Source organism: Acanthochromis polyacanthus, chromosome 20 (assembly GCF_021347895.1).
Source record: "Acanthochromis polyacanthus isolate Apoly-LR-REF ecotype Palm Island chromosome 20, KAUST_Apoly_ChrSc, whole genome shotgun sequence".
Taxonomy (NCBI): domain Eukaryota; kingdom Metazoa; phylum Chordata; class Actinopteri; family Pomacentridae; genus Acanthochromis; species Acanthochromis polyacanthus.
The window spans coordinates 6,197,444-6,224,590 of record NC_067132.1 but is presented as its reverse complement, the minus strand read 5'-3'; the positions used below and the strand labels follow the sequence as shown (position 1 = coordinate 6,224,590).

The 27,147-nt window shown below is 41.5% G+C and overlaps 1 protein-coding gene across 1 annotated transcript in view; it reads right to left on the bottom strand.

Annotated features, from left to right (window-relative positions):
• Nucleotides 1-27,147, bottom strand: part of reck (reversion-inducing-cysteine-rich protein with kazal motifs) — a 181,231-nt gene that overhangs the window by 105,598 nt on the left and 48,486 nt on the right. Inside the window, exons 3-8 of the mRNA XM_051940817.1 lie at nt 23,778-23,852; nt 4,404-4,440; nt 2,875-2,960; nt 2,674-2,721; nt 2,280-2,313; nt 1,191-1,388 (exon numbers count right to left, since the gene is read on the bottom strand). Of these exons, the coding sequence (XP_051796777.1) occupies nt 1,191-1,388; nt 2,280-2,313; nt 2,674-2,721; nt 2,875-2,960; nt 4,404-4,440; nt 23,778-23,852 (478 nt within the window). The remainder of the gene's footprint in view (nt 1-1,190; nt 1,389-2,279; nt 2,314-2,673; nt 2,722-2,874; nt 2,961-4,403; nt 4,441-23,777; nt 23,853-27,147) is intronic.

The following is a 27,147-nucleotide window of genomic DNA, read 5'->3' as shown; positions in this document are numbered from 1 at the left end:
GTTACGTGCAAATGTTGCAGCGGGCATCCCTCATGACTGAGGGCCCTCGTCTGTGTGGTAACAGCTGGGTTTTTCAACAGGACAACGCTGCAGTTCACAATGCTTGCTTGACCAAGGACTTCAGGGAGAACAACATCACTCTTTTGGACCATCCCACATGTTTCCCTGATTTAAATCCCATAGAGAACATTTAGGGATGGATGGCAAGGGAAGTTTATAAAAATGGCCATCAGTTCCAGACAGTTGATGCCCTTCGTGAAGCCATCTTCACCACTTGGAGCAATGTTCCCAAAAGCTTCCTGGAAACACTCGCATCAAGCATGCCCAAACAAATTTTTGAAGTGATTAACAAGAACGGTGGAGCTACTTATTATTGAGTCCTACTGAGGAAATTTTTTGTTCTGGTTTGGAGAGTTTTTTGTAATTTTTTGAGCGATGGTCTTAAACTTTTGATCAGCTGATAAACAGCCTATTTCAGTTTACTTGTTGTTTTCAATAAATGACTTTTTCAAAGTGCTTTTTGGCACACTATCCCTTCTTGCATTTGCATATTGTAGCTCTACTTAAAACCTCATTAAGATCCAAAGGTGCAAAAGGTAAATTCTAGCAATTTTTCAACTGGTCTTAAGATTTTGATCAGGTATATATATATGTGTGTGTGTGTGTGTGTGTGTGTGTGTGTGTGTGTGTGTGTGTGTGTGTGTGTGTGACTTCATTAATTGGACTATATTCATTTAAAAGTGGATTATAGGTCAGTGTTTTGTTTATGGCTTGCCCCAAATGCTCCCCAAAAAATCATTATTGCTAATAAGGAACTCTTATTTTCTTATTGTTTTAGCATGTGGAAAGTTGTGAAACTACTTTAGAACAATGAGCTTATTTAAACAATTCCATGTTCCTGAAGCCAAAAACTTTTCATACTGAAGCAGGAGGACTGTTCTGTTATTTGGCATAGCATACAACAGTGGTACAAACAACAACTCAATCACATATAGAAAAAAGTAGTTCATAGCTCACTTAGTATAATTTTAAACCCTGTATTTATATCAGATTTAATAATTTACAAAAAGAGAAACATACTTCGTAGTGTTTGATGCAATTCCTCTTAAAACAGGCAAAAGGAAGGTGGAATATTCATAAGACATCAGTGTGTCAACTGTGTGTGCTCTGTAAGATGCAGATGGACTTACTGTCAATAGGGCTGCGTATTGGGTAAGACTTGGTGAAGTTGCTGACGCAGCTGAGCAGCTGGGCGCTGTGACTCTGACAGTAGTCTTTGACAGCATTGATCTGTGACACAGTGGGAGTCGAGTCGGTCCTGAAGATTGCCTGACAGTAGTCCCTGCAGGTGGTGTGACGCCCTGCATAGCTACAACATGTAGAGCCCACTGAAGGTAAACACACACGCACACGCAATCAGAAATGACAAAGGCCATTTAAGAAGCAGCAGTGAGTGTACCATCAAACACTGTCAACATGACATTGCCCTGCTGTTCTGTAAAAGCTGGGCAGTATTCACAAAGGCATCTATACTGCCAACAATGAAATGATTGTGCTCAGGGGCCTTGGGATGTTGTGCTAATCCACTAAAATGCTAATCAGTTCAGAGTCTAGTCATGGTACCTCTAGATCAGGGATGTCAAACTCATTCCACAAAGGGCCGGTGTGGCTGCAGGTTTTTGTTCCAACTAAGCAGCATCACACCAGACCTGACTCATTTAATCAACCGATCTCAGTCTCCAGACAGGTGATCGGTCAGACTGTGTGCTGTAGATATGTTGGAACTAAATGCTGTAGCCAAGAGCACACAGTCTGACCAATCACCTGTCTGGAGACTGAGATCGGTTGATTAAATGAGTCAGGTCTGGTGTGATGCTGCTTAGTTGGAACAAAAACCTGCAGCCACACTGGCCCTTTGTGGAATGAGTTTGACATTCCTGCTCGAGATGATAAACGCTCCTCAGATTTCATTTCATTATTCTGCTTAAGTTGTTCGACTAACATTCAACCTCTCAACAGGACATTACTAAGCTCACGTCCTGGTTTCTAAGTAACATAGCTCTGCTATGGGCCTACGAGTGCTGTGTATTTACAGCATGTGTGACAGTGCAAGAATGAGACACTGAGAGAAAGAATACAAACAAGCCCATCTATTGGTCCAAGACAATAAGAGATCTTCTTGTGGAGTTTATTTATGTGTTAGCTGGAAAGAGAGAGGAGCTCATGTATTTGCAGTTGTTGGCTTCTTCATTGATCATCTTGTCTATGCAACAACTTACTTTCATTTTTGGTGATGCAGCTGTAGAGGGAGTTCTACAAAGAGAAGAGAAAAAATGTGAAACTGGCAAGAGTTCTTCAGCTACTTTGGTTTATAAGCACTGAAAAAACAAAAAGTTAGAAACCTATAGAAAAGGAGGTATCCAGTATGTATAAAAAAAAATTCAGAGAGAACAGAACTACTCGTACATCTTTACATTAAAATTAATGTTAAATAACATTTTTAAATAGTGTAAGAATTGTGGATCTGTGCCCTTTTATTCGCATTTTCAACTGATATATATTTTCTTCAAGAAGTATTAAATATATTAATAGCATTCACACATCTATATGCATACACATTTTACATCTGCAACTCTTAAGTGAATATTCCTTCTCTGAGGCTCTTGAACTCACCTCTGTGACTTTCTTGCAGACTTTTGTTATGTCATTTTTAGACGTTGCCTAAAATGAATCAAGAAAATAAACTCAAATCTTTCATGAAAGAACAAGAGAAAACACAGTGTACATAGGTAGACAGTGAAGGTCTACACCAAACTAATGTTGTGGTAGCACGCTGAAAAGAATGCAGGACATGCTGTATTTACAGTATCTCACCTGTCTGCATTCCCTGCGACACTCGGCTGAGATAGCCAGCTCACAGCAGCCCAGCCCCACCCAGCCATCTGACTTCCTGGATACTCCTAGAGCCAAATCAAACACCACAGAGTCATCAATATCTTATGTTTTATGGGGTGAGCTCGTACACTTAGTGGAGACAGATTTATTTACTGTCCTAATATTTGCCTTAATTAAAAGCTAGATATATGAGACGTCTTTTGCCAATATTGTGGTAATGGTGGAACTTGTACAATTATGTATTTATTACCGTGTCCCTTCAAGTGAAAACCAATATATTTGACTCATCTGTGATTGCTCAAAATGTTTTGGCGCACCAGTGTATTTTGAGTTTCAAACTGCATTTTGGTAGTATTGAGGAAATGCATTTGAAGAAATTAAGGTCATTAATTGACACTGGAAGGTTGAAGAAAAGTGGTTACACCAACAAAGTAAATCCATAAAAGCTGCTGGAATGCAGTGAACATCAGAGAATTGATGATATCTCACAGTCTGAGAGGATCTGGCGGAGGTTATTTTCTAACCAGGTTAAATGTCTGCAGACTCCTGAGGTAGTGTGGACACCATTGTTTGGTCAACTAAAAGGTATATAACAATACCTTCCAATCTTGAGGTTATTAGGCTTCTGACAGATTTGTTCTAAGCACTGACACCAGGATTCAGGCCTTTGATCCATTGCCTGCTTTCTGCTTTGCATGTGGAGCAGAGCTGGTCCTTTCTGCTTAGGACCAGCTCTCTTCACAGGTATAACAGCTTAACGACTCTCCTTAATCCATGCAGTTAGATAAAGCAGATACAGCTTGAAGTTAAAAGTTGTGTTTCATGTCAAAGGAAAAGTGTGTCTTCAATTTTGTCCGGAATCTCCACAATGGCAAACTTTCTGACCTTCCCTGAAAATTTTATTCAAATCTGTGTTTGAGTAATGTTGTACACAGACGGAAAGAAGGAAGGAGCGAAGCAAGGAAGGAAGGACTGATATACATCAATCATCGCATAACTCCATCAAGGAACGCGGAATAATAAAAATAATTTTTGGGCTAATTATGTTTAAAATAAGTGCTAGTCGCAACCCTAAATATAACACTTACATGTGATAGAGAACATCCTTACAAGGTGGATGTGGCTAATGTTCAGAATAGTTACACATCCAGCAGTGAATAACTTGTCTTGCTTCTTGTCACCTGATGGAAGTCCATGAGGGAGGGGAGACTTTTTTTCTCTCTCTCTCTCTCTCTCTCTCTTTTTTTTTTTTTTACATTTGTTTTGCTCTTGACCAGGACTTTGGAAAATATCTGTCTCGTTAGCATTGAACCTACCTGCTAACTGTGTCTTGTCTGTTGTTTGATGCTGGACAGGTAATGGACAGCAAGTTAATGGAAGTTTTTTTTTTCACTTAAATCATCCCTGATATCACCACTAGAAGACCTCAACAATAAAAATGTTAAAATTCAGTACATTCAGCAGTTAAACACTTTTCAGCACTGACTCAGTATAGATTTTTGTCTTACCTGGAAGTGTGGAGTTGATGCACATCCAAAGTTCATTCTGGAATACAAGGGAGATGAAAGGGTTATAGTTACTATGTTACCATAAGGGAACCAAAAGTACCAACACTTAACCAAAATTTTTAAGTGCTACTTTGGACAAGCTTAACACCACAAGATTTCCTGTTTCTCATAGACTTTGTTGTTCACACAGACTAAAGCAATGCTATTCCTACTATACAGGTACTGGACTGTCATTGAGTTGGGTACAAGTTGTAAGTTAAGAGATGTGAATAGAATACAATAGAAATAGAATAGAATAGAACAGAACAGAATAGAATATGCTTTACTGTCATTATACAGTGTACAACAAGATTGGAGAGCTTCGCCTTTTCAGTGCAAACAAGAAGGTGCAAGACAAAAGTGAGTGACTACTGAGGTAGTATGGAGCAGAAGCAGCAGAGACAGTGGTGTATATTGCACATTTTACATTATATTGTTGGCTGGATTGTTACATGTGAGAGTTCAGGGTGGTGATGGTTCTCGGAAAGAAGCACTTTTTTGGTCTGTTTGTCCTTGCTTTAATGCATCTGTAACGGCTTCCAGAGGGCAACAGATCAAAAAGCTGAGAACTAGGATGTGAACTGTCCTTGATGATGTTCTGAGCTCTGTTGAGGCAACAATCCTCTGTGCTGCTTTGGCTGTCCTCTGAAGCCTCGCTCTGTCTGCCTCGGTGCAGCTCCCAGTACATCAGCAGGCTCTTTATGGATGAGTGGTAGAAGGCCAGCAGCAGCTTCTTGTCAAGGTTGCTGTTGCTGAGGACTCTCAGGAAGTATAGTCGCTGCTGAGCCTTCTTTATGACAGCCGTGATGTTGTCTGTACAGGAGAGGTCATCGGAGATCTGGACTCCCAAGAACCTGAATGTGTGGACTCTCTCCACACACTCGTTGTTGAAGTAGAGGGGGAGCCAGTGGATACTGTTCTTCCTAAACGCCACGATGATCTCCTTTGTCTTTGAGGTGTTTAATGTAAGACTGCTTGCAAGGAGCGGCATAGCTCAGTGTGTAGAGTGGCCGTCTCACAACCGGAGGGTTGCGGTTCGATCCCCCGGCCCGTCGAGCTCATGTCGAGGTGTCCCTGAGCAAGACACCTAACCCCTAATTGCTCCTGATGGGTCGTGGTTAGCGCCTTGCATGGCAGCTTCTGCCATCAGTGTGTGAATGTGTGTGTGAATGTGATGTATCATGTAAAGTGCTTTGGATAAAAGCGCTATATAAATACAACCATTTACCATTTATGCTTGCTGAACACCAAATTGTGAGTTTCTGGACCTCCTCTCTGTAGGCTGTCTCGTTTCCCTTTGAGATCAGACCGACCACTGTGCGACCACTGATGTGCAGCCCACTGATGTGGGCTGGTCTGCAGTCATAGGTGTAGAGACAGTACAGGAGGGGGCTCAGCACACAGCCCTGTGGTGTACTGATGCTCAGAGTGTGGGTGGAAGAAAGGTGGGGAGTCTCACAGACTGGGGTCTGTTGGTTAAAAAGTCCTTGATACAGGTGCATGTGAGAGGGGGGAGGCTCAGGGCATCCAGTTTGTTGATCAGGATGTCCGGGGTGATTGTATTGAATGTCGAACTGTAATCCACAAAGAGCATCCTGGCATAGCTCCACAGTTGTTCCAGGTGGCTCAGCATAGTGTGCAGAGCTATGACGATGGCATCCTCTGTGGATCTGTTTGCTTGGTATGCGAACTGGTAGGAGTCAAGTGTAGGGGGAGACAGTCTTTGATGTGCTGGAGAACCAGTCTCTCAAAGCCCGTCATTCTAGGTTAGGTCAATATGCAAATGATTGGATCCAATGAGGTTTGGATCTGATGGGATGTTGTGTTGAAATCATACACAATACTTGAAGCCAATTAGCAAAAAAGGATTGTGGCTTCACTGGTGGTTTGTTTCAAGGAGGAGGGTTCCAGACTGGATCTGAAGCAGAACTTGTTTGACTCCTGTCAAAGGAACAAACACGCTCCAAAATGTACTTTATCACTTTTTGATCAGCAGTTTCATTTTCAGTTCCAACCTAAACAACACAAATAAGTATAAGTGAAGCAAAATGGGAAAATGAAACCATAATGTATTGAAGAAACAAACGACTGGCCTTTAATTTTGAGAGAAAAATCGGAACGTTGACAGAGAAGCCAAGAGCAACAGACTTAGATAGTTGTTCTGCATCAAAAAGGCCACTGCATGACTCTGAATATACATCCACCAATCTGTCATGGACTTTGCTGGAGCCGAAGGCTATTCTTCAACCCTTTTCCCCTCCTGCTCTTCCCATGTACCCCTCTGCTCAGTCTCCACTTGCCAGCTGTTCCCACCACTGTACAGTCTCCATCTGCATACAGTATACTCCCAGTGGACCACCTATCACCCTATCCGACTGTCTACCTGTTCACTCAGCCACACACCTAGAACCTTTTCAATTTTGTGTATATACAAGTCAGTTTGCCATGCTTTTTTACCAGATCACAGTTTGTAATCTCCAAACTGCTTTTGTATCCCACCTGTCCATATGCATTGCCTGTTTTTGATTTTGACCCATGCCCACTTCTATTTTGGATCTTTGTCTGATGATTTTGTACCTTTGTTTGGTTGGACTGATTACTGGTTTTGATCTCTGGAGCAGACTCTACTACCCTCTGCCTAATTCTCCATGCAAAGTTGCTACTTTTGTTTTATCGTGATTCTGTTTGGTGATTCTGCAATTCAATTCAATTCAATTCAGTTCAATTCAATCACTTTATTTAGCCTCAAGAGGCAATTAAAAAGGCATAAAGACCAGTATCAACAAAGACCAGGACAAACATAAACAGAATATTAGACAATAAAACCAACACAAAGTTCTAAATTTAAAAACAAAGTTCTATAATTTAGGTGAGTCTGACTAGAACTGTGACAAAAGCTATGTACATCAGTGTACATGGCTCCTTTTTTATAATCAGTTCTTGGCTTGAATGACCAACGGTTTTAATGAGGGAATGGTCACATAAAATGTAAATATCAGGGGTGACGGGTGCACAAACTGCATGCCTGGCCTTGAGTACAATACAATACAATACAATACAAAAACTTAATTAATCCCCAAAGGGAAATTCAATTGTTTGGTCTCATCTGTTTACTTTTGAATTAAATAGTCTGATTGCTGATGACAATTGTCCACCAATGTTTTGTTGTTCACTGAAGCAGATGTGAATGGATGATCCAGGTTTGTCAGAATGGCCCCCATCTTTCTAAGTACCTGTCTCTCCACCCCCTCCTTTAATGTGTTCAATTTCATTCCAACCACAGAGCCAGCTTTTTTAAATCAGTTTGTTCAGACGCCTTGCATCCTTGTTCTTTATACTGACTCCCCAAGAGTATAAATCACTCCTCACTCCTCTGTACTCCTTTCTACCTACATACATAGAAGCAGGCAATCAAAGCCAGCTCTATGGACTGTCCAATGCTGGACAAAGGAGACTGACATTAAACTACAAGAGTACTTTGATGCTACAGATTGGTCTATGTTTCATTCAAAGGATTTGGATGAATACTGTGAAGCAGTCATTGGGTATATTGAATTTTGTTTTGACTGTTGTGTTCCTAAGAAGGTAATTAAAAGACATGCTAGTCAGAACCCTTGGTTTAATGCTGATGTAAACATGAAAATTCAACGGCGGAATGTGGCTTTTAAATCTGGAGATGCTGTTGCTTATAAGCTAGCCAGATACTCTCTGGAACAATCCATAAAAGCCGCAAAACATGCCTATGGGCTCAAGATAGACGGACATTTCATGCACTGGGATCCACAATGCATGTGGAGGAGTTTGAACTCCATCACCTCTTGGAAACCAAATGGAGGATCCGCTGTGATTTTTGACCCCACTCAGTTTTATTGCCGCTTTGATACTGAGGACATTGAACCTGTTGTTTTTTCTGCTTGTAATGTGCAGAGTGGTCAAGGCTTTACTGTCCTCCAGGGGGATATCCAGAGGGTTTTGTCTAGGACTAAGGTTAGGAAGGCCCCTGATCCAGATCACATTCCTCCACGTGTTCTTAAACTGTGCTCTGAGCAACTTGCTCCTAGCCTAGCCGCGCTAGACAACCCACGGCAATGAATTTAATTCTCTGCCAGGGTGAGTCTAGTTACCCTCGGTAAGCCTCGAGGTTGGATGTTCCTAAAACTGGCCGACGAATCACTATGAAGTGTAGAGTCAGAAGGTGGGCGTAACTAAGTGACGACAGAGGCGTGACAATTCTGACAGAAACAACTAGCCTAGCTGCGCTGGACAACCCACGGCAACGAATTTAATTCTCTGCCAGGGTCGACAACAAAAATGACAACAGTCATTGAGCTCCATTAGCACCGACTCTGAATAATCTTTCTGTTAACATGTCTGTAACATACTTGAGCTTCACACATTGACTGTATAAATAAGGCTTCACCGAACTCCCATATCCTCTGATTTCCAGTGCTCTAGGAACTACGTCAGCCTATTTGTTGCGCTGATTGGTTGTATACTTACCCAATTGCTGCAGAGTGATTTGAAAGACAACCTTTTAGCCCGCCTCCCTCCCTGTCGAGAGTTCCTAGACCCTTGTATCTTCAGACCTGGGTCTAGCGCGGCTAGGCTAACTTGCTCCTGTTCTGACAGATCTTTTCAATATGTCACTCAGGCACTGTACTGTACCACTCAGCTTCAAGAGGTCAATCATAATTCCAGTGCCCAAGAACACACCTGTGACATGCCTGAACGACTATCGGCCAGTGGCCCTCACACCTGTTTTCATGAAAACCTTCGAGCAGTTGGTGTTAGAATATATCAAAGATCAGATACCTTTGTCTGTGGATCCGATGCAGTTTGCATACAGACAAAACAGAAGTGTTGAGGACGCTATTTCCTTTGCTTTGAAATCTGTCCACAAGTATCTTGGCAAAGGGAAAATCTTATGCAAGAATGCTTTTTATAGATTACAGTTCGGCTTTTAACTTGATAGTCCCATTAACCCTCAAGCGACCGAGTGGGGTCATTTATAACCCCAGCCATATAATTATATTTGCCGTTTTTATATCTTTTATCTGAAAAATGTTTCCTACCATGAATTTGTCAATCTACTTGTCCTACAGCTGCTCATAGTTTTTTGTAGGGATCGGCCAACTGGTGTGACAAGGATAATGCAAACTTGTCTGGGGTCACTTATGACCCCAGAAAGATGTATAGGTTTTTCACTATTGTAGGCCTTAGTTTTATTTATTTATTTTTACCTCTAATCGCTATATTTCAGTGTTTTGCAGTGCACTATAGCTGGTAGACCTACATTTTTAGCCACAGCTGCCCTGGGGCAGACTGACTGGCTGCCAATCCACTCCTACAACCCCTCTGACCACCACCAACATTACACAGCATACACATTCATACACCAGTGTAAGTGGCAGCACTGGAGGTAAGGTGGGTAAAGTGTCTTGCATTGGACGAATGGCTCTGCCACCTGAGCCACAGCCGCCCCTAATCTAAATACTTCTCTGCATGTTACATTGCACACATACAGACAAGATATTTGTGTAGATTTTGTTTTTATGTACTTTTGATTTACTATTGAGGAAACAAAAGGAATAAAGTTTTAAAAGAAGTGGCAGACAAAGCGTGTCTAAATAAATGTTATTGTGTTCTTACAATGCATCATATTGTTCATATGGTTTTACTTTAGCTCTGAGTCAAAAATGATTAAAATCCATGAATAATAAAAGAAGGTTATTTTAGAATATCCATCTTAAAATGCAGTGGAGGTAAGAAAGCACAAAAAGAGGCACTAAAGCAGACATATTCCTGTGTAAAATATAGTGGGGTCATAAATGACCCCAGTCGGTCATTTTAGTCACTAAAATAGCTTGGGAGCTTGAGGGTTAAAGCTCGTTCAGAAGCTGAGATCTCTTGAATTAGATGATACCATTTGCAAGTGGATCTTCAATTTTTTAACTTGTAGACCACAAAAAGTCAAAATCAATGGTTGAATTTCTGATGAGCTATGTGTCAGTACTGGCTCCCTGCAGGAGTTTAGTTTTAGCCCATTGTTGTTTACTTTGTACACACATGACTGTAGCATCTCATGAGAATAATATGATAATCAAATATGCAGATGATTCAACCACCATTGGACTTATTCGTTCAAATGATGAATCACATTACCGTGAAGAGGTAGGGAATGTTGTTCGCTAGAGTAAAGAAAACAACTTGCTTTGAAACACTTCAAAAACTTTTGAACTGGTCATTGATTGTTGTTACAAGAGAATTCATTTACCCATCACAATTCAGGACACTCAGGTGCAGATTGTTGAAAATTGGAAATTCTCAGCTCTCACTCTTTCAAATGACCTGAGTTGGAACCTAAATACTGTCAGCATTTCTAAGAAGGCAAGACTACGCCTCTTCATTTTGCGTAAACTTAGAAAATTTACCCAAAACACAAAGATTCTTTTAAACTTTTATCATTGTGTAATTGCAAGTGTGCTAACCAGCTCTTTTAATGTGTGGTTTGGTAATCTCACTCTGAAAGAAAAGAAGGTTTTGGACAAAGTGGTTCGCTCAGCCAGAAGGACCATTGGCTGCACTTTGCCACTCCAGTAGGTCACATATATAGCGAGAATTTTACATTGAGCTTCACAGATCGTAAATGATTCCTCAGGCCATTTAGTAGTCATTTAGTTGAGCTGGACACTTGACTTTCGGTATCGGTACAATACAGGATGTTTTCCAGAGAGCAGGTACCCGCATCAGCTGTAGACTCAGGTTAAAGATCCTGTGGAGAGGTTGACACAGTTGTGCATCACAGTCTTCAAGCAGCTTTGAACACACACCATCTGGACCAGCTGCCTTCCCAGAGCAAAGTCTCTGAATCTTCAACATCACCCCTGTCTCTGTGACAGAGAAGGTTACAGAAGGGAAGTGGCTGTACATGTGAATAAATGTAGGAGAAGGAGAAGGAGGAGCTATAGTGGGGATTTCCATATGTTGAGAAGAAGAAGCAGTGGAAGTAAGAGGGTCCACAGCGTCAAATCTGTTGAAGAACAGGTTGAGTTCATCAGATCTTTCCACATCATCCACTATTAGCTCCCTTTTGTTTTTGTTGTTGTGTCCAGAGATGGTGCTGATTCCTCTTCAAACATCACGGATGTTGCCGTGTTGACAATTCCTCTCCATCTTCTTTTTGTATTCCACCTTTGCCATCTTCAGTCTCCTCTTCAACTCATGTTGCAGTTCTTTGAGCCGTCCTTGTCACCGTCTCTAAAAGCTTTTTTTTCTGGTTGAGGATTGCCTTTATGTCGCTTGTGATCCATGGTTTGTTACTGAGGAAACAGCGAACAGTCTTTGCAGGTGTCTCTACTGACTGTGTCTCTACAGAAGTTGATGTACTCAGTAAAACAATCAACCTGTCTCTCAATGTTCATACTGTCCAATATTCAAAGCAGTGTCTTAGAGCTTCACGGGCTTGAGGAGTTCATCTTCTGATTTTGACTTTAGTTGCAGGCTGGCTCAGCACACAAGGTTTGTAACAGGTCTGCAGGTAAACCAAGTTATGATCTGACCTGCCCAGTGGTGATAAGGCAGTAGCTCTGTAAGCTTCTTTGACAAGTCCTCAAATTCATACGACCGCATCGGTCGTATGCACCGTGCACTGGAATACAACCCGTGAGAGCGTATTTACGTTAGCGCCCCTACGGGGAAAAGGAACGCATTACGGGATTTAATTCACGAAACGGCTTTTCCGTCGCAAAACGGCTTTTTCCTCACTTTCCCAACACGGGTTTAGGGTTATGGTTAGGGTTAGGGATAGTGTTAGATAAAAGTTTGTTCATGGTGACATTTCACCTGTGACTCCGGAGTGTCGATATTACTCAACCGCTAGAGGTCGCATACGTCAAAACGTAACACTGGGTCATAATACGGGCGTGTACAGACGACCTATGTGGTCGTTTTTTGTTTGAGGACAGGCTGTTCTTTGACATTGGCATACAGCAGGTCCCGGGTTTTATTTTCTCTGGTAGGGCAGTTAAACTGTGTAAATATAGTCAGGTGAGAAGAGAGGCTGACATCATTGAAATCTCCTGATATTATTACAAGTGTCTCAGGATGTTGAGTCTGTATCCTAGCAACAGTATCATGCAAAACATCACACAGAACCAAGTAAGTTGCCCTGGGTGGGATGTATACAAGTATTGCTATGATATGACTGAACTCCCTTGGAACATAATATGGCCAAAGGGCAACTGCCAACAGTTCAACATCTGGACAACACAATTTCTCCTTAACAGTTATATGTAAGGAGCTACACCATCTCTGGTTGACTAATAAAGCCAGACCCCCTCCTTTCCTCTTGCCGCTAGCTTTAGCATCTCTGTCTGATATCCACTAGAATTGGATGTTGCTGTCCAGCTTTGGGGCTGCACAGTGGCGTAGTGGTAAGCACTTTCACCTTGCAGCAAGAAGATCCACGGTTCAAATCCCGGCCTGGGCCTGGGATCTTTCTGCATGGAGTTTGCATGTTCTCCCTGTGCATGCATGGGTTTTCTTCGGGTACTCTGGCTTCCTACCACAGTCCAAAAATATGCTGAGGTTAAATGATCACTCTAAATTGCCCGTAGATGTGAATGTGATTGTTTGTATATGTAGCCCTGTGACAGACTGGCGACCTGTCCAGGGTGTCCCCTGCCTTCGCCCGAGTCATCTGGGATAGACTCCAGCACCCCCCTAGTGAGGATAAAGCGGTGTATAGAGAATGGATGGATGTCCAGATTTGTTCTGTCTCATTAAAAAAGCTCCTCTATTGAATAAACTCTTCTCCCAGCAGAAATCTGAATCAGCAGCCAACAAAACATGACAAAAATATGAAAAAATACAGCAAAAAATTTAAAAGTTAAGAGACACCAAACTTGACAGTCACTTTCAGAGGTGCAGGTTCCGGAATACTCACTTTAATGTAAAATATCTAACATATTTGCTTTATGTTTGGGTTTTGGTTAGGGGCATATCATATCTGGTATGTGATGAGAAACACATGGAGCTAGAGACAAACTAATTATCCAGTAACTCCTTAGCTTGAAAAAGCCTGTCATACAATACTAAGAGACACCAGAACATACTAAACAACCGACTCAGATGTTGACGAGATCTAAATACTTGGAGAAGAACCTGTGCGACATTTTTCAAATTTTACAGAGAACAAACATTCCACTCCGTAAATCAAAACAGTGTTGAAAAACAGGAAAACATGAATCAAATGAAACCTCTGTTGGGTCTGTATTAATCATCACAAACAAGTTTGTTTCTCTCCTCTGCCTTCAGGTAGGGGACAGAGAGACACAGATAGCACAGAAAGACATGGAAACAGAACCGTGGTAGAAAGAAAAATCCCTTCCATGTTCCTATGTTATTACATCCACGTCACTGTTAACACTCTGCCTGTGTCTTTTGGCTGGGGAACAAAGGTTCCTCTCAGCTGGCGTCAGCATCATGTATGAGGCAGGCCGGGGAGTAACAGTGTCTTTGCATAAAGCATAAATGTGATTTGTGATGAAGCAAAGCCCAGTAAAGAATTTTGCAGTTTAGAAGTGCAAGAGCAAAAAGGCTTCCAGTCACCTCAGAGTCAGTGCCTTTGTGTCTAATAGGGTTAATATGACACAATTTCTAGTTTTGTCTCTGTATTCTTTTTTAAAATGACAGAATTAAAGAATCTAGCTCCACATGTAATTTCCTCAGTTTTATTCTTGTCAGCCCAGAAATACCCTGAAATTTACTACTTTAATGAAAAATAAATGTCAGTGAAGTGATGAAAATCCGTATCAGTGTCAGGGACTGGAGTGTGGTGAACCCAAATGCAGGTACAAACAGAACAGGCAACTGAGTATAATAATAAAAAGGGTTTATTAATCAAAAATGTTCACAAACTGAAAACGAACTGAATTGGCAGTGGAGAACAGCAGGGCTACAAAGGGATACTCACACACTAGGAAACAAGGGTCAAGGTGAAAACGAGCTGAGTCCAACTAAAGAATCCAAAAGAAGTAATCCAAAAGGGAAGCAAGCAGAGATGTCCAAAAACTGTAGTAATCCAAGGAAGGTAAAACGGGGAAACGGAGCCAGAAGTGAGGTGAGTATCCGAGACAATGAGCCAGCGACAACTGAGAGAAATGGCAGGGCTTAAATACAGAGGGGAGGACCAGGTGAAATGAGTCTGAGCTGATTGCATCAGGTGACAACAATCAGGGGCCAGGTGCAGAGTAAGCAGGGAGCAGCAGACAGAGGGAGACAGAGAGACCAGACAACACAGGAGGAAAAAACAGGAAAAGGTACCAAAAGGCAGTAACAGATGCAGAATCCTGACAGTCAGATTATATTCAGTAGCTGACCTGAATTGAGAATTTTTACATATTTATTTTATTCTCCTTGTAATCATTTTCATATTTTTTGTAAAAGCTTATTCATGACATTGGAAACATTTGCTGAACAACAGCTTTTTCTGGAGATTTTAACTGCACCTCATGTTCAGAGGTCCGTTTCACAAAGCAGATTTAACAAACTCCGAGTGTAACCCTGAACTCTGAGTTGATCTACTTTGAGATAGGAAACTCTGAGTTTTCGGTCCCAGAAGAGCAGATTTGAGTTGGTTTAATCAACTAGTAGTTTCACCCGGAGTTAATCGCGTGCACCACAACTCTAAAAAGCCAGTATCAATGGAGCACCGATTCGACAAGTCACCATGGCAACGGGGAAGCGGAGGGCTGCGTTTTTTTACACCACTTGAATTGGAAATCTTAATGCGCCCATAAGGCGAGTTTGAACACGTTTTTAGAAAGAAGTGCAACACCGCTGCAGCTGCAAAAGAGAGGGAGACAGCATGGGAGAACTTTGTTGCCCAGGTCAATGCGTAAGTTTAAATGTAGTCCTTTGCAATCACAATAATATTACAGGGGAAAACTCTTTGAATGGCAGCCTATTAAGTTATTTCATTTAGGTGCAATCCCATGAGGGAGAAGCACACCTGGTAGCAGCTTAAGATGAAATATAAAAACATTGTTCAAACAGGTAAGACGTCAACATAATCCCTGGAGGGAGCTCATCCTCAGAGACCACCCCCCAATACACAAGTGCTTTTATAAAATGTAATATGCCTATATACAGTGGGTATGGAAAGTATTCAGACCCCTTGAAATTTTTCCCTCTCTGTGTCATTGCAGCCATTTGCCAAAATCAAAAAAGTTCATTTTATTTCTCATTAATGTACACTCAGCACCCCATCTTGATAGAAAAAAACTGAAATGTATAATTTTTTGAAAATGTATTAAAAAAGAGAAACTGAAATATCACATGGTCATAAGTATTCAGATCCTTTGCAGCGAGATTCATATTTAACTCACATGCTGTCCATTTCTTCTGATCCTCCTCGAGATGGTTCTGCTTCCTTATTGGAGTCCAGCTGTTTAATTAAACTGATTGGACTTGATTAGGAAAGGCACACACCTGTCTATATAAGACCTTACAGCTCACAGTGCATGTCAGAGCAAATGAGAATCATGAGGTCGAAGGAACTGCCCAAGGAGCTCAGAGACAGAATTGTGGCAAGGCACAGATCTGGCCAAGGTTACAAAAGAATTTCTGCAACACTCAAGGTTCCTAAGAGCACAGTGGCCTCCATAATCCTCAAATGGAAGAAGTTTGGGATGACCACAACTCTTCCTAGACCTGGCCGTCCAGCCTGGGAGAAGAGGTGAGAGAAGAGCCTTGGTGAGAGAGGTAAAGAAGATCCCAAAGATAACTGTGGCTGAGCTCCAGAGATGCAGTCGGGAGATAGGAGAAAGTTCCACAAAGTCAACTATCACTGCAGCCCTCCACCAGTCGGGGCTTTATGGCAGAGTGGCCCGATGGAAGCCTCTCCTCAGTGCAAGACACATGAAAGCCCGCATAGAGTTTGTCAAAAAACACATGAAGGACTCCCAGACTATGAGAAATAAGATTCTCTGATCTGATGAGACCAAGATTGAACTTTTTAGTGTTAATTCTAAGCGGTATGTGTGGAGAAAACCAGGCACTGCTCATCACCTGCCCAATACAATCCCTACAGTGAAACATGGTGGTGGGAGCATCATGTTGTAGGGGTGTTTTTCAGCTGCAGAGACAGGATGACTGGTTGCAATTGAAGGAAGGATGAATGCGGCCAAGTACAGAGATATCCTGGAGGAAAACCTCTTCCAGAGTGCTCAGGACCTCAGACTGGGCTGAAGGTTCACCTTTCAACAGGACAATGACCCTAAGCACACAGCAAATAACAAAGGAGTGGCTTCAGAACAACTCTGTGACAATTCTTGACTGGCCCAGCCAGAGCCCTGACCTAAACCCAATTGAGCATCTCTGGAGAGACCTCAAAATGGCTGTCCACCAACGTTCACCATCCAACCTGACAGAACTGGAGAGGATCTGCAAGGAAGAATGGCAGAGGATCCCCAAATCCAGGTGTGGAAAAACTTGTTGCATCATTCCCAAGAAGACTCATGGCTGTACTAGCTGAAAAGGGTGCTTCTACTCAATACTGAGCACAGGGTCTGAATACTTATGACCATGTGATATTCAGTTTTTCGTTTTTAATAAATTTGCAAAAATTTCTACATTTCTGTTTTTTTCTGTCACGATGGGATGCTGAGTGTACATTAATGAGAAATAAAATGAACTTTTTGATTTTGGCAAATATATAAACACACACTATATTGCCAAAAATATTCGCTCACCCATCCAAATAATCAGAATCAGGTGTTCCAATCACTTCCATGGCCACAGGTGAATAAAATCAAGCACCTAGGCATTGAAGACTGCTCTTACAAACATTTGTGAAAGAATGGGTCGCTCTCAGGAGCTCAGTAAATTCCAGCGTGGGACTGTGATAGGATGCCACCTGTGCAACAAATCCAGTCGTGACATTTACTCACTCCTGAATATTCCACAGTCAACTGTCAGCTATATTATAAGAAAGTGGAAGTGTGTGAGAACGACAGCAACTCAGCCACCAAGTGGTAGGCCACGTAAACTGATGGATGCTGAGGCGCATAGTGCCAAGAGGTGGCCAACTTTCTGCAGAGTCAATCGCTACAGACCTTCAAACTTCGTGGCCTTCAGATTAGCTTTCGAACAGCGTGCAGAGAGCTTCATGGAATGGGATTCTATGGCCGAGCAGCTGCATCCAAATCATACATCACCAAGTGCAATGAAAAGTATCAGATGCAGTGGTGTAAAGCGCGGCACCACGGGACTTTCAAGCAGTGGACACACGTTCTATAGTGTGTGTGTGTGTGTGTGTGTGTGTGTACACATAGCATACTCATGCAAATATTTATTCCTCTTTTGTGTCTTTTTTTTCTTTTGGTCCAACTGATTCTGATGGTGCTATCTGTCTGGTGGAGCCCCTTCACACCACAACAGACCTTGTAACTGTAAGTAGGCAATACTCCAAAGTTTTTGCCAAATGTTAGTTTAAGTATACTAAAACATATCACTCATCTAGGATGAAGAGGATGAAAGTGTCTCCTGCCTTTACAGAGGGGGATCCAGAAAGGCATATGGAGGTATGTACTGATAGCTCTCTTCCCATTTATATTTCTGAACATTCTGGTGGAACACAGAGTGACGTTTAGCCTACACTGAAGTATTGCACATTCTCATCTTTTTTAACAGAGCATGGCTGGGCAGCAGCAGGACGGTTCCTCAATGTCCACTGCACAGATTGAAACAGTGAGATGGATGTTCAGTAAACACCAGAGGTTCATTCTGTGGACTTCACGTGCAACTGTATAATTTAATGTCTTCTATGTACTCCCAGTTATCAGTAAAACGGATTTACAAAATGCACTGAAAAACTCCAGAAAACAGAAAGAAATGCAATACTTGGACCACCAGATTAGGAGGGCAGATCTGGAAATTGAAATAACAGAGCACAAGTTAGAGGTGGGTGATGGTCACAGGAGAATAATGTTAACTATTGGAACATGAACTAAACTATGTCTTTTATTTGTAGGAAATAAAAAAGACCAAATGAAATGTTTATCATGTCTTTATTTGCTGTGGTGGTGATGATGGTGACTTAAACTCTAAAGTGATTATTGCATGTGGTGTCTCTGACTGCTCTGCTGTCCTGGATAGCTGCAGGTAGATGGGATCATCGTCTGGTTCTTCAATTTGTAAGGCAGGGTGTTGCTCTCCTCTAATAGTGGCAATATTATGAAGCACAACATATGCCACAGTAATATCACAGGGGTCACCCTGATGTGACGTAGGCACTGGAAACGGGCTTTCAGCAGGCCTATCATCTCCACCTGGGCTTTCGTCCTGCAGTGAGCCCGGTTGAAGTTCTGCTGGGGGCCTGGTTCTGGGTCAGGATATGGGATCATCAGCCTGGGTTGGCATGGTAACCTCTGTCACCCAGCAACAGGCCATCAAACTCTCCTGTAATGTATAGTGGACACATTAGAGTATTTTAAAGGAGGGAGACCAGTGAATTACATTGTGAAAATCTTTAGGCTGCTGACCACGTTGCAGTCTATTGCGCACGATAAATCCTCAAGTCATGAACAGACCCAGGCCACGTGGCCTCCACATTGGAAATTATGTATGCAGCATCACATATGATCTTGACAGTGCAGAGATGTTGAACTATGATGCAGTCTTTAACATTTAGAAACCGTAGTCAGTCTACCTGCACATTTATGCTGTGAATGGACTTCCTATTCATGATGTGAGGGAGCTGTGATGGGGATGTGTGTGCATCTATGCAGCCAATCATACTGGGAAATCCTAAAAGAGATTAAAATGACTAATCCCAGTCTGAGGTTGCAGCACATGTCATTAACAGAATACGATTTAAAATTAATTTAACAAATCTCTACATCATTGACCTGTAATCCTGTGGAACTCCTCCTTGATGGCTCTGACAGGTTTATGTCCAGGAAAAACCACAAAGATGGGTGAAAGGCATTTAAGGACCAGGCACACTTTTCTGACCGCCCTGCATACAGTTGCCTTACTGAAGCGCACTGCATCTCTGACATTATATAAAAAACTTCCAAACTCCACAACACACAATATCTGATAGGATGAGTGAGCATGACTGCGGTTGGTGATGATACAAATGTAAAGACGGATTAGGTTGTGTATGTAGATTATGGACTGTGATGTGAAACGGTACCGCTCAAAAAGATAATTGTCCAGAAATGCAAGAACATCTATGCGCGATCTGATAACATCTCCCGATGAATATTTAATTCTCTGTGCAGTAAATGCTGCTCCTTCATCCACTGGATCATTAATGAAAGGACATGCCATTTTGACAGACGACAGAACTAGGCTACGCCAAAACGCGCCTGCTGACCGAATGAATGAATGAGGAAATCAGATAGCCACAGATAGCTACATTTCATGGGGCGGAGACAGAGAGAAACTCGAGGTTTACTGAGAAAAACCTCGTCCCGGCCAGGTTAGGTTCATAGAGTCTGTTACTATGGTAACTGAGAGCTTAGGTTACCTTTCTTTGTGAAACAGGCTGGAGTTACCCCTCTTTCTCTGATTTGAGTTACCTCCCACTGTGAAATGGAAAACTCTGAGTTTTGCTCATTTCAGGGTTAACAAACTTTTCACTAAACCTGCTTTGTAAAACGGACCCCAGGTCAGTGTACATACCATAGACTGTATATATAGTGGACGTAGCATCTGGCTCCAGAATTCAAGCCAACCCGGAAGTGTCAAAAACTTGCAATATCACGCCGTCCGCTAGGGTTGGCTCCAAAAAGCTTTTTCTCCATAGACCCCAATTCATTTTTGGAAAAAATAAAATTTGATAGACTGATGTTCTACAGCTCAGGATTTTTTTCCCGTTAGTTTTTATGGTCAAAATGAGAGATCAGGTGGCCGATCTTAAAATAAATCAATACTGAATGTTAAATAAATCGTTAAAGTTGGCGGAGCCAGGGGGCGTAGCTATACTTGATAGACAGCAACAGAAGCCTCTGCGGTAAAATGTGGCCGGGATAAGAGAGTCCTCAGCCAATCCTGCCCCTAGTTGCTCTCTGGTCCAGTCTGTTTGATGACGCTTTTTACGTCATTGGCTCCAAAAAATCCAAAACGGCGACTAGGAAGTAGCAAAATCCGGACTTCATTTTCTCGGCGTTGAAACCAACAGGTGACGTCATGGTTAGTTTACGCCTGGTACATACAAGCTGATGAAAGTATAAACACCACTGTGTTCAAGAAGGCCATCTACCAATGCCATAATTCCCTTTCACACATTTTTCCGTTTGACAACAATTTAAAGTGTTTTCATGAAGCTCCTTACTCATTTTTCTATTTAAGACACAATGGAAGTCTTACTATAGACTAGACCCGGTAGTGTTTTTTAAATTGCCACATGAGAAAAATTAAGGGTTTTGAACTGAATTGAATTTTTGTCTCACTTTAAACATCATGGCAGCCGAGACGTGATACTGAAAAAGCTGCAACTTATTTTCTGACATCTTTGCAGGGACCTGAGACCTGATTCCTGCTTTCCCTTCACAGCAGGAAGGATGAAATAATAACAAAGCTTCACTGGAGCATACTGGCCTTTTGTACACTGTCCAGTCTTATGTGCTAGATGCTAAATATGATGAGTGTGCCATTGCTCTTTCATAATGATCATGGCATGGGTGAATAAGCCATATATATGTGTGTGTATATATATATATATATATATATATGTATGCTTCGGGATCCCCCATTAAAGAGCTTGGGGGAGGGACGTCTGGAACGACCTGTTTCGCCTGCTGTCTCTGTGATCCGGCCCCGGATAAGCAGATGGATGGATGAGTTGGTCTGTCCTTCTGTAAGTGAAAGCTAAACAGGAAGTGGTTCATGGAAGATGTCGTCCATTCAGTCTCCTTCTTCACAACCAGACGAGGTTTTCCTTCTACTGGCTTCACTCAGAAGATCTTCACAGTGAATATGAGATACCTGAGATGAAGACAGACGTGAAGTATCAGCATCAACACCAGAGGTTCATTTTAAAGCATCCCTGGAGAGATTTCCTATGTCATCTAGTTTTACAAGCACTAAAAAACAGAAAGACCTGTAATCACTTTCACTTTTATTCTTCATCTTATCTGTGCTTCAATTTAATATCAATGTAATAACTGTAGTATTAATCATTATTTTGTATATGTCCTGGGAGTTTATTTTTCAAATCTACACCAAGTATGAAGTACTACAACATATGAATCAGTCTTTAAACGTCTGGCTGTACAGCAGCACATCAACGAATAGAGAGTAGATTTTCTGATTTGTCCAGTTTAACATCAGACTCAGCAGAAATTGAGGGCTACTGACAACACACTTCAGCTGTTTACATGAAATACAACACAAACATCGTTAACTTAGTGCTACTACATTAACTTTAATCAGGCTACAATTAAGCAGCCAGCTCAGTTAGCATTGCTAATTCACATTAAAGCTAATATTTACTGGATGCTAACTCTCTTCTCTGGTCAACACACAAAAATAATCACCATCAACATCTGGAGTGCATGGCACACATTATATCTGGCACTAAAGCTGCATAAAAAGTGCATTAAAGCTGTCATGAATGAAAAAATAAACATTTACTTACCGAACTATCAGTCTTTTCAGTGTCTGCTGGTAGAATCAGCCAAAGGTAGAACACTGGTTAAAACAAGCCAACGGGCAGAAAAACTGTCGGTGGAAAATGTTCTGCTGCTCCATCGATAAGTAAACTAACAGTTATTATATCAGAATTAATCCAAACAAAGAGAACAGAGTTTACGGTGAACAAGCGTCAAGGCTGCTTCATCCACAGGATCTGTCAATTATTCCAGACTAGACTGTCAACCAAGCAGCCATGCCCCCTGACTTCGCAAAACTTTAGCGCTCTATAAAAAATTCAATGTTGATTTATTTTAAGATCAGGCACCTGATCTCTCATTTTGACCATGAAAACTAACGGAAAAATATCCTGAGCCGTAGAAAAGCAATCCATTGAATTTCAGTTTTTCCTGTGTAGAATTGGAGTCTATGGAGCCAGAGGTTTTTGGAGCCAGCCCCTGGCGGACAGTATTGCATGTTTTTGACACTTCCAGGTAGACTCCATTTTTGGAGCCAGGCACTACGTCCATCTTTATTATACAGTCTATGTGAATACCCAGCTAACACTACAGGACAGAAATATAAAGAAAAACATGTAAGCATGTCAGGGTTTCTTTGTCTTTGATACTAGTTCTAGCTATATGAATGGCAATTATGTTTCAGTGTGATACATAGTGAAAGGTATGTTTGAAGGAGTAGTTGTTACCTGGTCAATGAATAAGACACAATCTTGCATTTTAACAAGGCTTTACAACACTGCAACAAAAACTTTTATTTTTTTTACATTTGTAGTTTGGTCTTTATGACAAGGATTATTACTTGCAGGATGAAGTTGTTGAATTGAAATTATCTGGCTAGCTGATGTCAAAAACACCTAACACGTGAGTTTCAAGATTAATTTCAAGTTGTTTCAAATGGCAGTTACACAAAGTCAGTTCCACTCAAGGATCCACTCACTAGCTTGTCCCAAAGGTGTTGCCTGAACTTGAGGGGTTGTCACTAGCTCTTTTATCGACGCATTGCATCACTTCTTTTCAATGTTGCTCACATTAAGATTGTGTGATACAGCTAAAAGCTCTGGAATGAGCCAGTAAGTGGATCTTGTGCTTTCAACTTCTTTCACTGTCATAAATAGTTGCTCCACTTAGATAAGTCTTTAAAACTTACAGCTTTTTTACCAAAAATAAACTGGTTTCTCTGTCACAGGTATGCAGAACACTGCTCAGCTTTGATAGTTGGTGAAAAGGAAAACATGTTTGAATGAGATGTGCCTATACCATACAGAGGTTAAAGTAATTAAGGTGTCTTACCTTAGTTTTATGCAATCAGAGGACAAACTTAGGGCTTTACGCCAAAAACCAAGAGCACAATTTATCATATCTCCAATTTACATTCACCTAATTACATGTGTATTTCCACCATGGGAACTCTTCCAGGAAACAAGAAACTTTTGAGTTCCAATACCTGGATTTCCAACAAAGAAATAAGCATCTAAATTAAGATAATTTATACCCCCAAAAGTCCCTTAGGGGGAATACCTTATGAAGATTCCTTGTAGACTGTGCCACCAGTTAACTGATGGGCAAGTTAAGTGGTTACTCAAGGTTAGATCTCAATTTCTTAAAGTCCCATGTTCAGGGGATGTTGTCTGTGAATGTACAGCATGTTTCATTGCCATATGGAAAATTGACTCACCATAGACTCTGGACAGTAACCAGGTAACCTCTGGAGGAGATGCTTCAGACGTGACTCACTCTTTATAGTTGCAAGCTGTACAAAAAAAAAATCCAGAATTATTGTCACATTCCAAATCCAATTCTTGGGGAGTGAATGACAGAAAAGTACAGAAAACTTTCAGTGGCTAGTCTATGTACCATCAAAGGAGCGGAGAATGGGATATTGCATCAAAAATAATAAGAGACAAAAAGGTTAATTAATCCCACTTTCTCCTGTAAAAACAGAGGTTATATTGTTAGTATCCTAATTTCTTCCATAGACAAAGTGACTTGAGTAAGAACCATCATACAGACCTGATCAAAATCTTAAGACCAGTTGAAAAATTGCTAGAATTTACCTTTTGCACATTTGGATCTTAATGAGGTTTTAAGTAGAGCTACAATATGCAAAAGCAAGAAGGGGGAGTGTGACAAAAAGCATTTTGAAAAAGTAATTTATTGAAAACAACAAGTAAATTGAAATAGGCTGTTTATCCGATGATCAAAAGTTTAAGACCATTGCTCAAAAAAATTACAAAAAACTCTCCAAACCAGAAAAAAAAAAAATTCTCAGTGGGACTCAGTAATGAGTAGCTCCACCCTGTGTCTTGGCAGACAGCCAATTGGATCCTCCGGCTCAGCGCAGGTGTAATTTTTTTGGGTCTACCACTTGACTTTTTTGTTCCATAATGCGCAGGATCTTTCAAAAAATTTACAATGACTGTCTTATTGCGTGGGGCTGCACAATGGCGTAGTGGTAAGCACTTTCGTCTTGCAGCAAGAAGATCCCCGGTTCACGTCCCGGCCTGGGATCTTTCTGCATGGAGTTTGCATGTTCTGCCTGTACATGTGTGGGTTTTCTCTGGGTACTCTGGCTTCCTACCACAGTCCAAAAATATGCTGAGGTTAATTGATTACTCTAAATTGCCCGTAGGTGTGAATGTGAGTGTGTGTGTGAATGTGAGTGGTCGGATTGTCGAGCTGCATAAGCAAGGCCTCTCGCAGCGTGCCATTGCTGCTGAGGTTGGACGCAGTAAGACCATCCATCCATCCATCCATTCTCTATACACCGCTTTATCCTCACTGGGGTCGCGGGGGGGGTGCTGGAGCCTATCCTAGCTGACTCGGGCAAAGGCAGGGGACACCCTGGACAGGTCGCCGGTCTGTCGCAGGGCTACATATACAGACGTATATGTAGCCCCATATACAGACGTATATGTAGCCCTGCGACAGACTGGCGACCTGTCCAGGGTGTCCCCTGCCTTTGCCCGAGTCAGCTAGGATAGGCTCCAGCACCCCCCTGCGACCCCAGTGAGGATAAAGCGGTGTATAGAGAATGGATGGATGGATGGATGGTCTTACTGCGTCCAACCTCAGCAGCAATGGCACGCTGCGAGAGGCCTTGCTTATGCAGCTCGACAATCCGACCACGTTCAAGAACAGAAAGCTTCTTAGCTTGAGCCATCAGGAGACAGAAAATGAGAATTTTGAGCAGATTTTGGCTTTTATAGCCTGTGGTATTAAACTTTTGATCAGGTGATAAACAACCTTTCATTTTTTTTAATTACATTCCAAATGTTTTTGTCTCACTCCCCCTTCTTGCTTTTGCATATTGTAGCTCTACTTAAAACCTCATTAAGGTCCAAATGTGCAAAATGCATATACTAGCAAATTTTCAACTGGTCTTAAGATTTTGATCAGGTCTGTATTTAGCCCTGGTGCCATTCTTGTGAATGACATCGAACCACAAGCAAAGTGCATGTCTGTGTGCAGCTCAAATTTTACAGTGCACATGTGCCGGGGGAAAAAAATGGTTATATCGCCATCCTCATAGTTCACCATTGCAAGTGTTGCTCCCCGACCTTGGGAGTGCTTGGATTTATACATGCTTTCCATTGGCAGCCCAAACTGTAACTAAATGTTATATTCAGCAAAAAGCGCACAGTCTGCCTTTGTAGAAACATCAAGTCACATGTGTTTTTGTGTGTTTGATATAAGGGGCAACACTACCATTTGCATAGCAGACCAGCATATACCTGCTATGGTTTGGAGCAAATGCATGTCTGCTGTCCACTTTCAAAGCACATAGCACATGTGAACTGGCTTTAAATGAACAGCCTGTTGCCACACTCAGTGTGTTGGACAAGGGGGAAATGGGCTCTGCTAAATATGATGAATTTTAACGAGCCATCAGGCTCTGACCTAATGAGCCCTGCACTCCACAAGGCGGTGTTTTGTGCTATCAGGGACCAGTAATTCAGACAGCTTTATTGAGACTGTATCTGTCCCTCGACCACAAAAATTCAATAAATCAAACAAATTAAAAATAAACAAAAGAAATAGTAACCATAAAAATCTAATAAAAATTAATACCACTATTTCAACAGAGTGAAGAGACAGGACAATTAAATATGGTCTGTTAAATATTAGATCTCTCTCATCTAAATCTCTGTTAGTAAATGATTTGATAACTGATCACCAGATTGATTTGTTATGTTTGACTGAAATCTGGTTGCAGCAGGAAGAATATGTTAGTCTAAATGAATCCACCCCTTCTAGTTATAATGTCATGTTCCTCGATTCACAGGCCGAAGAGGGAATGGCGGCAATCTAGCTTAAAAACGAACTAGAGACCTAAACCTAGTTACAGTTAATTTGAAAGTCTACTCTCAGTCTCTCTCATCCAGATTTGAAAGCTCAGAAACCAGTTTTATTTGTTGTTGTGTATCGTCCTCCTGCTCCCTACTGAGTTTTTATCTCAATTCTCAGACTTTTTATCTGATTGAGTGCTCAACTCAGATAAAGTCATTATTGTGGGTGACTTTAACATCCATGTTGATGTTGACAGTGACAGCCTTACGACAGCTCTTAATTCAATATCAGACTCAATTGGTTCTTATCAACATGTAAATAGACCAACTCAGTTTTAATCACACCCTTGACCTCGTTATCACTTATGGCATAGAGACCCAACAGTTAACAGTATTTCCCCAGAACCCTCTTCTTTCTGACCATTTTATGATAACATTTCAATTTACAACAATAGACTGTATAGGAGTTAAGAATAAATATCATTACAGTAGATGCCTGTCTGACAATTTGGTAACGAAATATAAGGAATTAATACCCTCTTTATTTAATTCAGCACCATTTACTGATACAATAGAAGGCAAATAGTATAATTTTACCCCCACAGAACTGGATTATTTTGTTAATAAGGCTTCAGCCTCATTACGTACAACACTTGATAGTGTTGCACCTGTAAAAAGGAAAGTTCTATCTCAGAGAGGGCCTGCTCCGTGGTATAATTCCCAGCTCCGGACTTTGAAGCAGGCATCCCGAAAGCTGGA